Below are 17241 nucleotides of genomic sequence, written 5' to 3'. Positions count from 1 at the left end.
ATTCTTCCAACCAAAATGGATAACCTCACACTTATCCACATTAAACTCCATCTGCCAAATTTTGGCCCATTCACCTAACCTGTCCATATCCATTTGTAAATTTCTTATGTCTTCATTGCAACTTACTTTCCCACCTATTTTGGTGTCATCTGCAAATTTAGCTATAGTACCTTCTATCCCTGAATCCAAGTCATTAACATAGATTGTAAATAGTTGGGGCCCCAAGGACCGAACTCTGTGGCACCCCACTAGTTACAGCTTGCCATCCAGAAAAAGACCCAATTATCCTGACTTTGCTTTCTGTTGGTTAGCCAATCCTCTATCCAAGCTAATATATTACCCCTAACTCTGTATGATCTTATCTTGTGTATTAATCTTTTGTGTGGCACCTTATTAAAGGCCGTCTGGAAGTCCAGATATACTACATCTACAGGATCCCCATTATCTACTTTGCTTGTCACAACTTCAAAGAACTCTAGCAAATTAGTCAAACACGATTTACTCTTCATAAAACCATGCTGACTCTGATGGATTGCATTCTGACTTTCCAAATGCCCCATTACTACTTCCTGAATAATGGATTCCAACAGCTTCCCAATGACAGACTGATAGACGTTAAACTAACTGGTCTATAGTTTCCTACTTTCTGCCTCCCCCCCTTTTTGAATAAGGGCATTATATTAGCATTTTTTCAATCCACTGGAACCTTTCCAGAATCCAGGGAAATATCCCTGGATGTACGCCTTCTCAACCCTAATATATCTAGCTGATGTGTACCACATCCATCAACTTTATCTGCTATACTCCTCACACTCCATAAGACATCACATAACCACAGAATTGCTACGGTGCAAGAGGCCGCCATTTGGCACATCATGTCTGCATCAGGTTCACAATGTATACTGATTAATCAAACTTACCTGCAAGTGAAAGCTGGAATACTAAAGAACATTGAATACCATCTATGCAGTTAACCATGCCAAAAAAATTCCTCTTTACTATGCAAGAAACTCAGCCATTTAAATTAATCCTAGATGATTGATTGAAGCATTATAAATAGATCAGTGTTCTAGATATATATCTCCACCCCTCTGGAGATGCCCAAACTAGTTCTCCAGGGTACTCAAATGATCCTCAAAATGGTAAATACTAGGAGCTGTCTCACTGGGAGAAAATCAGAGGTTAATTTGTAAACTGCACCACACAAAAGACACACACATCTCATTTTCACAGCTTCACACAGCCACCAGTGGACAGGATAGGTTTCAAAGGCAATCTCTGCTGTATCATATGAATACATTGGTTTGCTTTTAGCCTATGCACTTATCTCCAATTTCAACTTTTACGAATTTTAGATTGACAAAGGTGGGGTGAGGGCAGGGGGTTTTAAGGGGTGTGGGGAGGGAGGCAGTGGTGGTGGTGTGGTGTAGAGGAGGCATACATGGGTGGTGGAAACAGAATAGGCTAACCAAACCTATGGGCTCGTACATTAGGTGAACATATCTCACCTCCTGCTACATTATTACCTCAAAGTATTAATTCTAATTATTTAATATGAGCATAGAACATTACTGCAACAGAATGAATTAATGGCCAATTTCTTATTCCACCTCAAATGAACATTTGGCCTCGTTTATAACATGTACAAGAGCAGCTATTTAAAACTTTAATCAAGGAGCTTGTACCATAGCAATTTACACCCATAGGATAAATAAAACCAGTTAATGCAGTATTGTTTATATGCAAAGCACTGCATGATTCCCTACAAAGACCATTGCATTTTTTCTTATCGCCGCATGATAGTTATAACTTGTATGTGGATTCAGGCTAAACCCATTTTAACCCCTGACTGCTCATTTAACAGTGAATTATGCAACTACTCCAAAGAGCTCAGTAGTGGCTTTCAGTTTATGTACATTTTCCTTGTGGAGATGCAAGTGGAATTGAGGTCCTGGTACTGAAAGCTGTAGTATATTTTATATGTATATTTAAATTTGTGTTATGTTGACTATGTTATTTTGCATTAGCAACCTCCTTCCTTATCCTGGCCATCAGTTCATTCATTCATTCATTCCATGTGGTGCAGTTGCACAAATTAACATCAAGGAACAGCTCTGTGGTTTCACAATGTTTTATTATCAAAATAGAAAAAAGGAAATATTGTACAAAAGATAGGACAGATTTCAGGGAAAAACTATCCCGACAATAACCGGTCTCCAAAAATAAGAGACGAGCAAAAGTTTTCACAGAAAGCAAAAATCACATTAGTTCTGCATGCTTTTATGCAGCGAGGATCCCTGAGTAGTCACACACCTGCAAGGTGCACAAAGGCACAAGGCCATTTTCAAAATACTTTATTGGTTTATTTAAAAAATATGTCCCAGTTACTTTTAATAAGCACAAGGACACAACTGTACAATATCCATTGTTCAAAAAAAAAGTTGAGCTGTAAAATGATCAGTAGCAGCCATTATCTCCACATCAATTCTGATGGGCTTTTTCTCCATATATATATATATATATATATATATAAAAAAGGAACAAACTCGACAAACATTGAACATATACATCTGTGAACATATACATCTGTAAAATTAAACAAAATATCCTGAAGGAAAATATAAAGTAACTGCCCTGTTTTAGAGATCATTAAATTGTCATTGTTTTGTTTCTGTACAACAGTACTGTTAGTGCAACTTGGAACTGGGGGTTTGAGGCGGCGGCGGTGGGGGGTGGGGGGGCAGGGAAGGTTGGGGGGTAAAAAAGGAGACTCAGCTGATCCGATGCATTCTTACAATGTAATAGCTCCCCCTCCTAGGGAAGATCAGTGGTTAATCCTCAACAATACTGATTTCCAAGTAATGTTTCACATTTCTCTATCCCTTCCCCCTCTTGTTCCCTCCTAAAGGCTGCAACACATTTATCACTGTCAATTTAGGTTCTTCATTGGAACCTTCATTAACTTGCCACTTCCAACTGTGACATAAGTGACTGTTGTGAATTATTCAATTGCCCAGTGGATACTCTTGACTTATAAAAAAAAATATACACAGGTAATACAACTTTCAATTTCAGGCCAGGGTTTCAATTCACAAATGTCTGTTCAAGCCAGGAAAAAAAATTAAACCAGACTCAAGTGCTGTGGGTTCTCATTAAACAAGATGGCTGCACAGTTCCTAGCTCAAACAATTAAAAAAAAATCTTCACAGGAACACAAGCATGTTCAGCAAGCCAGGGAGTAGCTCCTCCCTCCCAACCACCACTGAACTATCAGAAGTTCAGGGCCTGGAATGAAACTGAGCACCAAACTAGATATTAACAATTTTTGCACCCATCAACAAGTGATTGGATACTGATATGGATGGTTACTGTGTGGCTCTTAAGTATACAACAAAAATAGAAAACAGAAGTGTACCCTTCAACATTTTTTTTAAAAAAAAAGTGCAAAATCAGAAAAATCAAGGGGAATAGGAATGACTAAATGGAAGTTAATCAGTTGAGGGAAGCCCTAATGACAGAAGTCTCAATGCCTTAATTTCAGGATTAAGCTGACAGCTTGTACAAGCTCTTACTTCGTCACACTTCTCTCTCCCTCAATAATTCAGCCTCAACTCCGAAAACTCATACTTCAGATACAGCTTTTAAGAGTTAAATGATTAAGCTTGACCTTGTTAATACTTCAAATATGCACAGGATAATTTTGTCAATGGGCTTGAAACAGTGGTTTCTGAACAGCCAGCTCCCTATGCCTCAAAGTTTTCCACAACATTCTAAGATCATCACTTTCAGAAATGCTAAAAAAAGCATTTACACCCTGGCCAGCCAAACATTTAACCAGAAACTTCAGTTTGGACAATTGAGGAAAAATGTCCACTCTGGTTTATCCTGGTGAGCAATGCTGTCACAGCAGAATACAACCACACTAGAAGGCTTTACATTGATACAAGTTTGATGTGTAATTTGTCCTGGGTTTGACAAGTTACTTCAAGCGAGTGAGGGACAAGGGGGAAGAATGCTGCAAGCACTTGGGATCGACTTAAACTACACACTTGGCCAGAGGAAGAGTCAGGCAACATCATCCAATAGAAGTACAATACTGTCCCCTCCCCCCACACTCATTAGCTAAATGCTGAGCATTTATTACAAAATAGATATTTACAAAAATAGTTTGAAAATATTTCAGCTACTGCTCACCAAAAGGGCAACTGAAAAGGTATCAGCACTTCTGTTATGGAATAAGGATGGGGGTGGGTGGGTAAGAAAGGAAACAGGAGGTCGGGAGTCAATAGGGAAAGCGATTGGGCAACTTCCACATAAGATCTCTGGAAAACACTGGTTGAAGCAAGCTCCAATTTCAGTGCATTTTCTCCTTCATTGGAAAATAAAGTCTCAACATGATACACAGGGAGAGAGGATTCAGCTGGGTGTTGAATGCAGTATTGAAATAGTTGACCGCTATCTTTTTTAATACAGAGGTAGAATCATTCAGTAGTTGCCTAGTCTGAGGTGTGGATGTCCCTCTGCTCTGTTTCCAATACAATAGAACAGCAGTGGGCAGGCATTTCCTAAATCTTCAGCAGACCACACGAGCTGTTCGTCACTCTACCCCACCCACGCCCTTCATCACATGTTGTAATGACTAAATGGGAAAAGGACAGTCTTGTTTATTTTTCATCCTGGCAAGAGTATAGAGAGCAGCCTTCCTGAGAAAAGCAGTTCCTTTTTCCTCTTCAAGTTCATCTGCTTCTCAAGCTGCCTTAATAAGCCTCACAGCGGCAAACAAAAATAGGGGCAGGGAGGGGTGCAGGAAAAAGGAGGAGGAATAAACTGAGTTGGGGTCAGTATCTGAGCAACAGCAACAACATTGTAGTGGTCTAAATCCCAAGCCTAATGTCCTTTCAGTTCCATTATTTAGAAGCCTATGTAGACCGTGATGGGATACCCAGGCCAGGTCCTGTTCATCTGTAGTACAGTAGTGAACTGTCCAAACTTTCCACAGGATAGAGGGAGGCCTGCTCACTCTGGGATGTCAGTAATCTCCACAGGAACTATTGTCTGGCCCAGCCAGACCACACTTCCACTCTCTTCAGCCGACGCTAATTTTCCACCGTTACTTCTTTAACCGGATCATTTTGGATTTCAGGGCAGTGGGGGGCCATTCACCCCGGGGTGGTAGAAGGCACAGTTGCTCTCGTAGCGGCAACTGCCTTTCATCATGAAATGCCGGCACATAGGTCTGTTCGACATGTCTGTTGGGAGGGGGAGAGAGAAGACAAGATGGTTAGAAAGCATGCTTGATGCCAGTTCAGCCCAAAGGAGGAACAATCCAATCCTCCCCACCACCATTTTAAAACTACCTTCTTTCATGGTTTTGAAATTCTCACTCATTTCCCTCCCCACCACCCCGCCTCCCAATTACAGGCTAAGAATTTGTTTTTTTAAATCCTTTCACACAACATGGATGTTGCTGGCAAGGCCAACATTTGTTGCCCATCCCAATTGCTCTAGAGAAAGTGGTGTTAAGACAATGTGTTCCCAGCATCTGCCTTAGATACTTTTAGCCATGACTGACTACAGAGAACATTTGGTCAGCTGGAGCAATATTGAGAAAGATTATTTGTAGTTGGAGGGGCTTTGAACAGACTATGCAAAAGAGGGCAATTAACACATTAGTACAGTACCCTGTAGGTTCTGCTCAAACACCAATTGTCGTAGCTAAGGGTGGAGGAGTTGTCATGGCAGTCGGCATTGGCCGACTCAGTAGTGTGTTGATTATACGTGTTCAAAGCCCCACTTTAAATTATGCATCGACATGACATTTCCAAAGACAAGGGAAAATACAAACTGACTGAACAACTTTCTGAATCACTCTCACATCTCCACCTGTGTGGACTCTTACTGGATTGCATTTTCACAACTATTCTCTGATACTTCAATCTACAAACAGCCATTTTCCCTGTCAGCACAGATAATGAATGTGAGCAGGACATTGAAATGTGGGGGCATCCACAGCCTAATCACATTTTCACCCAAATGCCCACATATAGCAGGAAATATTGGCTAATGACCAGCTGCAGGAACCCTGGCGACTTGATCACAGACAGGGGAAAGTGTGTGTCTATCTGTAAGCACTGGGGTAAGAATGCCACGCTGGCTCAGAGATCAAAGCTGGGGCTTTCCTGGTCTTTATATTGCAATTCCAGAAAGATGGATGAACGCGACAATCACTAAACAACAAGGGGAGCTACAAACTGGCACATCGGCCGCTGACACACCATTTTCTTGAGCCTCTACAAATGTAACCAGTCATCACCCGAGATCAATACCAGGCTGCCACCTGGCCACCTACCTCCACTGTGGTTGCCACCCATTCCATTGCCATGCCCGCCCCTTCCTCCCCCGTGGAGGTGGCCTCGCCCACTTCGGCCTCTGAAATTCTGGTCACCACTGCGTCCCCGACCGCGCTGGTAGGGTCCTCCACGCATGCCGTGCGGGTTGCCCCTCATGTTGTCGTTCGGCTGGTCCCAATAGCCATCCCTTTGATGAGGGGGGCCCATCATCCTTGGACCGCTAGGACCATGGGGAGCTGAATGGAAACAAAAAAAAGTCTTGCAGTTAGGCCCCTTCAACCAAGGTCCCCACTTAGATTAAACAAAATGGCACCTCCAAGACTGCAACAAAGAGAACCACGACTGTACCTGGGAAAGGTCCTCCTGGTGCCGCAGGGCCACTTGGATGGAAGTGAGGCACGTTATTTTGGTTAGGAGGGAAGCCGTTCACTGCTGGTGGGGGGCCAGCCATTCGCTGACCTGTGGAGAGACAGAGAGAGAGGGGGAGACAAAGCATTAGTACACAAAAGTGGGAGGCACGCTCGTAATGAAAATTTGAAACAATGATCAGCTATATGAAGTCAAGCAAACTCTTCCTTAACAGCTATCAATACAGAAGTAAAAGGATTGACTTAGGCACTAACAAGCCAAGATAATCTGTACAGATATCCTGGAAGAACATCAGACCAGAATCACTGGTCTTCCAGGTAAGAGTACAAGCAAAAACTCTGGAGTTGTTCAAGATAGAGTGGGAAGAAAACCCTCAAGTCTCTATGGAAGGATGAGCTGGATTCCTGTGGGAAACCTTTGCTGCTATATAAAATGGATGTCAGGTGATGGTTAGGATCTGCTCTAAATGTTTCCCCCTCAAATAAATAGTCTTCTGATACATGAATACTGGTCACTTGAGACAATGTGTCAGAAGACAACCTGACAGTAGAATCATTATCCAGTGTCTCCAGCTGATAAGCGCAATGTGGTGGATTGGTGCCCCGGTGGTCAAATGCTTCTCATCAGCAACCCAGGCTCCACTGCTAGAAAATGCAGCATAGGTGAGTCTCGAAGAGAAAACTAAGGGGTGATGGGTCTTTAAAGTGGTGAAAGGGTTCAATAATAAAGTAGACAGAGAAGACGTTGAAACTTTATCAAAATTAAGATAGTCACCAAAAAAAATCCATTCTGCAATTCAGAAGAAACTTTTTACGTAGAGTGTGGAACTCTCTGCCACACGGGGTGGTTCAGGCAAATTGCACAGATACACAACGAAAGGTCATATTGACAGGGCCAGATGGAGGGGTAGGAGGTGCCTTGTGGAGAATAAACACCAACATCCATTCCTCCTGGGGTAAAGACCCAAGCAGCTCGCCTCTCCTGGGGAGCTACTGCTGCTCGAAGGGTTCAGGTACCCCTGTGGCTACATCTACCATGGGGAATAAAACTAATCTGGTAATCCTTTGAGTCAACTTGAGCTGTAAATGCTATGCATGGAAAGAGAGAAAATAAGCTTACTTTAATAATTTCCCAGTTTATTGAATGAGTGAGAAGTTGTAGGAACCAGCTAACAGTTACTCAGCCTGTGATAAGCATTCCTTAAGTGAGGTTAAGGCATAGATCAGCAATGCTCCACTTGATCAGCAGAACAGGCCTGAGGAGCTAAATGGCCTCTTTCTACACTGTCATAGTTGAATTCACACAATTAGTACCCAGATGTTGAGTTCCTGGGCAAGTTACGGTACTGCTGTTAATTCAACCTCTTGGGCATTAATCAAGTATGCAGTTTTGTTGTGGTTGCATTTGGCAAGAGAATAAAACCCCTCTTGTGCCAGCACTGGCTGCTCAGGGAAACCTGGCAGATCAAGAAGCAAAGTTGCTCAGAAGCCTTTGAAATTGTATCAACCAAAGGGAATACAGAGCATCCATCCAGCTTGGACAATGGAAATCCCACCTTTTGCGTATTGACCATTCTCAATCCAATAAGCCCTCTTTCCAGCCTTTGAGAATCAAACTCCAAAGGCAGTGTCTTCACAAATAGCAGCCACCCTCCACCTCCTGTCCAAAGGCCAATTTATCTTTTGTGAGGGGAGACAATAAATGACATTGAATCACAGAAGGCGGCACAGGCAAGCCAATTTTTGTCCTTGTCCATCCACTTTCTAGCTGGAATCACTGGATAATTATCAGAAACATAGGGAAATTTCTTCTTCTCTAACCTAGAGACAGCAATTTGAAAATCTCAAGGTCAGTTAACTCAGGAGACCAGGGATTGAATCCTGTGGCTCTGCAATACAGATGGTCCCCTGTTCTTTACATAATGAGCCAGCAGGGAAGCAAAGCATTGCTAAACTTAGCAGGACTTTTAATACCTATCACTATGCAGCAATCTTGAGGTCAGGAATACACATGGTTCACGGGCACAGATAGGGCAATTTTAAAAATGGGGTACCTGGAGGGACTTGGTTCTGCAGTGGTCCAAGCAGCTGTTTGATTTTATCAGAGAACTCTGGCTGTTTGACTAACTCCTCAATGGGTTTTTGATTGCTCTGAAATATACAAAGAGAGAAAATAGGTTAGCCCACAGGTCCAATCAGTAAACAACCACCTTTATTTAACATTACACAGTGCTTTGGGTCACAACATCTACTTCACAAAATAAATTACTTTCAACACATACTAAGTCAAGAGCCATACTGAACCATTTGAATTGCCAAATGCGTAACTTCGATCGAGGGCTGCTCAGGACATCAACTATTTCTCAAAAGTGCCATGGAATACAACAACCCAAAATATCTGGATCACTGGTAATGCAGCACACCCTTAGTGCCAGCTGGGAGGTAAGAGTTGGAGTAGGGGTTGAACCCATATCTTGTGACCCAGAGATGAGAATTTTACCAATTGAGCCAAGCCACTTGATCAGAACCAGTATAGAGGGCCACTTGAAGCATCAACTGTTAGACGATCAAGTCAATATTGCAAGAAAGGAGCTAGATGAGTTCCAAAATGTGTAAAATAAGCTTGACTACTGTCCCAACTTACCATGAGGGAGGTGAGCAACTCCTGGACATTGATGCTGGGATTGGCAATTGATCCAGGTTGCTGGGTCTTCACCATGCCCATACTGCCCATCAGGTTGGCCAGCACTGGAGGCAGTTTGGAGCTTCCTGAACCATCTGGGGACTGGGAAGCAGCGACTGTTTGTAATGGCTCCTCATAAGAAGGATCCTCTATGCCATTCTCCTGGGGAGATAAACAAATACCACACTGAAAGTTTTGCACTGATTCAACACAAATCCTCCCCTGCTCCATCACTCCACACATGAAGATACGCACTCTTGCTGGGATACAGTTCCATGGGGTCCTGACTGTGCCTCACCCAAGCGAGCAGTCTTTATATTAACCTTTTATTTGACCAAAGTAAATCTGTTCCCGTTAGCTGATCATACAAGGATTCAAGGATATAAATTTACGATTTTAACCGAAATGTAGGGGTGGGGGGAAGATTTTTTTTTTTAAAAATGCAGCAAGTGGGAATCAATCTACTGCCTACGAGGGTGGTGGAAGCAGACGGAAATGGAAATTCGATAGGCACTTCAGGGAAATAAGCTTGCAGGGATATGGGGATAGAGCAAGGGAATTGCATTACTCTGTAGAGAGCCAGCATGGACTCAATGGGCTGAATGGCCTCCTCCTGTGCCGTAATGATTCTGATTCACTGGGTGGAGTTGAGAGTATACAGGTGAACCAAATTCCACTTATACCCAGGCCTAGCTTCTTCCTCTATCAGGACACTTTGGACAATTCTATAGAGTACCCGAAGTCAGCCTAACTCACCAGGCTGAAATGGAACATGGCTTATATGGCTCTGTTTCTCAAGATTTTTAAATAAAAAATATGTAGGCTGAAATAAACAATAATTAAACTGCTTGACAAATACTGCCTGCAAGGACAATGGGGAAAGAGCAAAAGGAAGTGCAGCACTAATTGGATAGCTCTATCAAAGAGGCAGCACAGACACGTGGACGGAATAGCTTCCCTCTGTGCTATGAGTTAATTTAAGGCAATAAACACAAGGTTAGAAAGAAAAAGCACAAGGTTCACATCTTTTGTAGTTTGAAATTCTTCCAGTACACTAGACGACACAAAGGAAGCAACTTTCCCCAGCAGCTTTAACTGAACCAGGGTCCAGAGGCGACTTACATCATCCAATGGAATGATCTTGGGTGGAATTGTTTCATAAGACTCTGCATCAGGTTCGTGGGGGCTCTCTGGAACACTGAGAATTCAAATACAAGCAGAATGTCAGCAAGGAAAAACACAGGCACATTAGGTAAATAAATAAAGAGAATACATTTTTAAAAACTAACATCATGGTTAAGTATGTCTGAATGACCAACCTCAAGCATGAACTTGCATTTTACTTCTGTAAAAGTGGACAGGCTAATTAACTAATGAGGTTAAATATGCACAGTACTGTGTGTTTAGGTTCCAACTACCTATTCTGGAGAAACAAGGTGACATCTACACTAGCACACAGTACTCTAAGCACATCAGGTGTTTGCTATTGCCACACACCATACCAGATGCAAGTTTCTTTTGCTCTTCATGTAGAGAGTAAATTTACTCGCATGGCATCAGGGACAAGGGCCTTAGGTATTGTGGAGTCACTTAGAGTTAAGGAGAAATTCAATAGAGATGTTCAAAAGCCTAAAGGGCTTTGACAGATAAGGAGCTACTGTTTCCACTGGTAGGAGGAGCAGTAACCAGAGGGTAAAATAAAAAAACAACAGAGGGAAAAGTGAAGAAATTTAAATGTAGCTAGTTATCACGATCTGGTTTGCACTGCTTAGGAATAAAAGGGTGGGGCGGAAGCAGATTCAATAAGACTTTCCGAAAGGAATGGGACAAACACTTATAGGGGAAAGGTGTGCACAGTTATGTGGGGAAAATACTGGCGGAGTGGGACTAATTGGACAGCTCCTTCAAAGAGCTGGCATAGGCACAATCGGTCAATTGCCACCCTTCTGTTCCATACGATTGGGCTAGTTTGAACACCTCAAATGTGCTCCTACCAAATACCAGGAGTCCAACATGGGGTTGGAAGCACAGCATTTAGTATGAAATCCAGGACACATTTCAAAATAAGTTCAAACTACCTGCTTATTGGTCACATACATTTGTTCCTGTTCCTAACCTACAAAGCCCGATTTTCCTTCAGTGTGGTACTGGCTTCCTCGCTTTCCCTCACTTCCCACCACATTCCATTTATGAATGCGCTGACCCATGTTGTCATAGGTCTGGGAGATAGGTCAAGCAATCTTTGTCCACGGAGGAGCCTGACCTACTTATGCCCAGGCTTCCACCTGTGGTTTGTGCTTTTACATCACACTTGCGACTTCTGTTTCAGAAGTAGCTGCTGCCAATCATTGCTATTAATTGACTTTGGTTTGTCTGCTGCCCCATGAAGTGCCCTTACACACATCCACACTAAGCTCCGCTTTTCACTAATCAATAGAATTTTTTTTTTAAAAAGGCGTTGGGGAGGAGGAAAGGGATTACACAGTAAGAACATACCAGTCTTTGGAAAGAAAGATTTCCTGTAAGATTCCTTTTTCTCGCTCCTCCTGAATATATTTCTCCTGACTGTTACTCCCTCTCTCTGCTAGCTGTGGACCCAAATCGATTAAAACGGGACATGTCCAAGGGATCTTTTCCTCCATCGTGTCATGGCTCAACCTGCGAGCAGTCTCAAACGCCTGCCGATCCATCATCATTTCCCGCTTGGCAGCTTCACCAAAGTCTTTGATCTTGTTGACGTTAACTGAAAAGAAAACAGTTTAAGTCATGAACAAAGAAAAAAAATATCAACCTGACCAAAATAGAGTATGACAGAAAAATGCTATTCAACTCAATCAACATAGATCAATCCATTTAACTCCTCAAATGGGGAAAAAGCAAAGAGCAAAATGGAACTCTTGATTCAAATCCAAGCTAGAAAGGGCAAACTGAACTCAAGACTGATACCATGCAAGGAAGCACTTCCTCAAAAGGTGATTTAATACAAGCAGAGGTCTTGGATTGGGGAAATGAAAAGCAAAGATTCAAGTTATATCAGTTAGTGGTTGAGGTGGAGCCCTGGGGGCAGGAAGATTGGAGTGATGAATAAGATGGGCCAATCTTTATGAATCTGAAAGGGAGTGAGGGGAGAAAGCAGCAGCAAATCAAATGACGAGTTTAAATGAACAGGACTCAAGTGTCAATCCAGATTCTCAGTCCATAGGTAGAAGAAAACTAACTTTAAAACAGCCCCCACTGCAGAATATACCTCAGATAGATTGTTACAGTAACAGTAGGGAAATGTTACATTGCACCCGATCGTGGCCATACTTAAGCTGGGACTGATTGACAGTCAGATAAAAGAGTTACTATTTTAAGAGAAAGGAGCCCCAGCACCTGCTCCTAGTTGCAAAGCACTTGTCTCACCTCTCTCCGTTTCATCCAACTCAAAATAGAAGTATTCTCGCAGCTTGGATTCTTCGCGCCACGACACAGTCTTTCTTTTCTTTCCCTTTCTCGTCAGCTTGGATGCTTCAGGCGCTGCCTCAGGGGGAGAGGGTTCAGCCACTGCCACTGCAGTATCCTCTTCAACAGCTAGGAGTTAGAAGAGAAATACTTCTATGTTACCCAGATTGGCAACAGGCACCTGCTCACTCACAGCAATCATTAAACCGCAATTTGAACTCCTCTGTTGCAGATGTGGGAGGCACCTGAAGAACGGGTCTTGGGAACAGAGCAAAAATACCACTTCTACATAACTTTCCCTCTACCCCTGCTCTCAGATAAATGTTCAAAGAGACAGTGCAGCAAGAGCCTCGGAGGAAAGAAAGTGAACAGATATACTAAGGTGTCACTGTTCCTAACCAAAATGCAGTGCGAATAATGTCAACAGTCGCAACTTACATCTAAAACCAGGCTCAAAATTAGGAATCAAGACAAGACAGTCACTAATAAATTCAGTAAAGGATTCAAGAGAAATTTCTTTACCCAGAAAGTGGAGCTCACTGCCACAGGGTGTGGTTGAGAAAAATTGCATAGATGCCTTTAAGGGGAAGCTAGACAAGTACACAAGAGAGAAAGGAGGGGAAGGATATGCAGGCAGGTGGGAGAAAGCTCAGGTGGAGTATGAACACCAGCATGGACCAGTTGGGTTTGTGCTGTAAATCCTATATAACATCTCGATGTTGAAGGTTTCCTTATGGGGTAACAAACACAATGAAAATAAGATCTGCTCCTCCTGCCGTCATTGGATGGCAGCAAGGGCATAGATACAAATGCCAGAGGGGCTCAGTGCTGCCAGAAGTGCAAAGATGCAGAAGGTAGAGCTCACAGTTGAGACTTGAAGTGCTATACAGTTTACCAACAGGACCATCAACCAACTTATCTAAAAGATTGCAACCACTATGATTGGACTTACTCATTTCCACAGGCTCGGACACCTCTTCCAGTGGCACAGGTGTACCAGGTCTCTCCACTTCCATGGGCTCAGTGACAGCAACTTCTGGAGAAGCAGGCTTAGTGCTGGTCTGTTCAGGGCTGGCTTTTTGATCAAAAGGATTGGACTGAGGGTAGGGGAAATGTTAAAAAGAAAAACCAGAGGGTCAGAGAGAAGATTTTAGAATGCAAAGGGATAACATTCACATCAATTGATTACATAAGTGCTCCAACTGGACCAGAGTCAAGGTCGGTAATGAAGATACCTGCATGTGTCTATATCAATACACAATCCCCATCTGGGATGCAATCAACATCTTTCTTCTAGCACTATTCTGGTGCACTCACTGCTTGAAAAGCCCACAGGTTAGATTATTGTTTTTTTCTCTCCAAAGGAGGAACAGAAAAAGACCAACAGGTTCAACAAGCCCACCCTTTAGTGACCGATCAACCAGACCTATACACTACATCTCTCCCCTCCAAATCTCATCCAAATCCCTCTTAACACCACTTTACACTACGCTCCCATTAACTCACTACGCTCCCATTAACTCGGTCTTTCATTTTTATCCTTTTGATTAACAACGGTGCAACTGAATTTTCTTACTAACTTCATCTGTGTGCTCCGATACTCTAAATCTTCATCTGTGAATAAGCTGCCTCGTACAGTTGTAAGCTTACAGCTATGCAAGTTTAATTTCACAATCTTGAGCTTCAATTAGCTCACACCTAAACACCTCTTTTCGAATAGAAGTGGCCAACTTCCTCTACAACAATGGCTTACAAAAATAATTTGCGAGACAAGTGACTTATAACCTTGCTGCACCCACTCCCACAAACGCAGAACTTTTCCACAACTTCATTTCAGAAAAAGCACCAGACTTCAAGACAATTTTAGAAGCTCAATAAAACTGGCCTTTCTTCATTTGGCAGGCTATTTCATAGCACACCAATCTCAAAAAAAAAAAGACCCACATGAAATTAAAAAAGTGAATTTTAGTAACGACTTCTGAAAAAGTCCTGCATAAAAATATTTAGAATTTTGTTTATAACCTTCCCCCCCGTCCACATCAAAAAGCTGTTTCCTGCTAGCACGTCCAAGAGCTTTTTTTCAAACCAATAACCCGTGCAGCCTGAATGAAATCTCCATTCTTCACTAGTTCAAGCACAAGACAAGCAACAGTATTCAATCTCATGTCTCTTAGTACCTTGACACTGGTTGGGGATGTAATCTTCTTCTTCTTCTTGATTTTTAGTCCATGTACTGGGGCAGAATTGAGCGCCTCCAGAAAACCAGTGCTTTCAATAGCTGCAGAAACCAGAGCAAAATTGTCAGAATACGGCTAAACCACCAACAGTAGCAAACATGCTTTCCTCAACAAGACGATCTAGAGTCCAACTCTCACCAAACACTTCTGAGCAAATGCAACCCTTTGTGCTTTCATGTTTTACCGGGACTTCTCAACCATCAGCACCCATGAGCAGAGGTGGGGAGAAGAGAGGAACAAGAGAAGTTAACCAAAGCTCACTTTCTTGTGCACGTCACTGCCAGCACATGGAGGGAGGACGTGATCACAGGAGGACATGTTCGCAAGGAGGCCGCTGAGCTGTCGCCTAAGCTCAAACATGATTCAGACAAGTTACCTGCTTGTGCTCAGCGCCCATAGAACTGCGTCCTCAACAAGCTGCCCACAATTTCAGATGTGAAGCAAATTTTTTTAAAAAGCACCGAGTGTGCCGAATTTCGATATAGTTTTACTTACGCTGGGGAGGAATGATTTTAACTTTGATTTCCTTGGTAGTGTTGGGTGTTACGTTCAGTGGTTTGTACTTCTTCTCCACGTGTGGTGCAGCGCTACTCATTAGAGATGTGCTATGGATCAACAAAAAAGGTATTAATCATCAGTTATGTGGAGAATTTTAGTTTACTGGTAGAACTAATAAGGGGCAGTATGGATATAAAGTTGGCTCAGTGACATGAAACAGTAGTAGAGGACGGTAGTTTTTCAGGCTGGTGGCTGGTATACAATGGGGTTCTCCAGGGATTGGTACAAAGACCGCTGCTTTTCATGATATATATTAATGTCCTTGTGTTGGGTGTACAGGTCGTAATCTCAAAATCTGCAGATGACAAAACTTGTAAGTATTGTGGACTGGGAGGAGAATAGAGAGGCTTGAAGGGGGCATAGACAAGCTGGTGGAATGAGTGGATACATGACAGATGACATTTAATGCAGAGGTGTAAAGTGATACACTTTGGTAGGAAAAAAGGGGAGGGGCAATATAAAATAATGGATACAATTCTAAAAGGAAAGTAGGAGCAGAAAGACTTGATGGTATATATGTGCACAGGGGGTGGCATTTCAGCCTCAGCTGGAGTACTGTGTTCAATTCTGGGCACCCTTTAGGAAAGATGTGAAAGCTTGAGACAGGATGCATGCAGCAAAAGATGTAGGAGAATGGTTTCACAAATGGTAGACTTCTGTTGCATGGGTAGATTCGACAAGCAAGGGGAGAAGTTTGAGGGGAAATTTTATGGAGGTGTTCAAAACCACGAGGGGTCTAGGCAGAATAGATAAGAGAAAAACTGCTCCCTTTTGCGGAAAGATCGAGAATCAGAGGACAGCGATAGAAGGTGAATGGCAAAAGAACTACTGACAACATGAGGAAAAGCTTTTTTCTGTAGCACATGGTTAGGATCTGGAATTCATTGCACGAGTGTAGTGGAGCCTGATTCAATCATGGCTCTTAAATGGGAACTGCATAAGCACCTGAAGAGAAAACATTTGCAGAGCTAAAGGAAAGGGCAGGGGAGTGGGTCTAAACTGAATTACTCTGCAGAGAGCTGGCATGGACTCAAGGGGTTAAAAGGCCTCTTTGTGCGTCAACAATGATTCTAAACTGAGAACAGTAGCCTAGAAGAAGCAAGCATTGAGAACCACAGCTACTGAGCTCAACCACAAGATGCAGTTTAGTCTTGACACAGCAGTCCAAGGGTTTTGGGCTCAAGTCCCATTGGAAGTATCCGAGTACACAATCTAGGTTTCCACTTCACTGATCCATCCAATCCAACCCAAAATAGGATCCAAGATACTTAGCGTTAAGCCAGTATTCACACAAGCACTAGTGGAGTCACACTCCAAACATCACTTGTTGCTGCATCTTTCTCACACGCACATGATTCCCTGAACAGTGTCCAATTGCATTCTATGGCTACAGGTGCTGTACCCCACCACTGTGCAGCCTCTAGCAATACACTAGGTGATGCTTCTCATTACAAAGTGATCTTACCTTGGTCTTTTCAGAGGCGTTGGCTTGATGTTATACTTGTCGGAAATTACTGGACCAGAGGAACTCTTTTTTGGCAGAATGGGAACCTCCATCTCCAGGCCTGCAAAGAGAGTTAGGAAGGTGGTCAATGTCACAT

At 42.8% G+C, this 17241-nt stretch overlaps 1 protein-coding gene across 3 annotated transcripts in view; it reads right to left on the bottom strand.

Moving 5' to 3' along the window:
- Nucleotides 1–3445: 3445 nt before the first annotated feature.
- Nucleotides 3446–17241, bottom strand: part of ppp1r10 (protein phosphatase 1, regulatory subunit 10) — a 28739-nt gene continuing 14943 nt past the window's right edge. For all 3 annotated transcript variants that reach the window (XM_078566726.1, XM_078566729.1, XM_078566728.1), the window contains 12 exons: nucleotides 17106–17205; nucleotides 15578–15687; nucleotides 15023–15123; nucleotides 13798–13942; nucleotides 12807–12974; nucleotides 11898–12144; nucleotides 10524–10599; nucleotides 9363–9563; nucleotides 8773–8869; nucleotides 6699–6809; nucleotides 6350–6586; nucleotides 3446–5249 (listed from right to left, as the gene is read on the bottom strand). In XM_078566726.1, coding sequence (XP_078422852.1) covers nucleotides 5140–5249; nucleotides 6350–6586; nucleotides 6699–6809; nucleotides 8773–8869; nucleotides 9363–9563; nucleotides 10524–10599; nucleotides 11898–12144; nucleotides 12807–12974; nucleotides 13798–13942; nucleotides 15023–15123; nucleotides 15578–15687; nucleotides 17106–17205 — 1703 coding nt within the window. In that variant the 3' untranslated portion in view covers nucleotides 3446–5139. The remainder of the gene's footprint in view (nucleotides 5250–6349; nucleotides 6587–6698; nucleotides 6810–8772; nucleotides 8870–9362; nucleotides 9564–10523; nucleotides 10600–11897; nucleotides 12145–12806; nucleotides 12975–13797; nucleotides 13943–15022; nucleotides 15124–15577; nucleotides 15688–17105; nucleotides 17206–17241) is intronic.

Source organism: Cetorhinus maximus, chromosome 21, assembly GCF_964194155.1.
Source record: "Cetorhinus maximus chromosome 21, sCetMax3.hap1.1, whole genome shotgun sequence".
Taxonomy (NCBI): domain Eukaryota; kingdom Metazoa; phylum Chordata; class Chondrichthyes; order Lamniformes; family Cetorhinidae; genus Cetorhinus; species Cetorhinus maximus.
The sequence above is the reverse complement of the archived record's forward strand: the minus strand, read 5'-3'. Positions and strand labels throughout refer to the sequence as shown.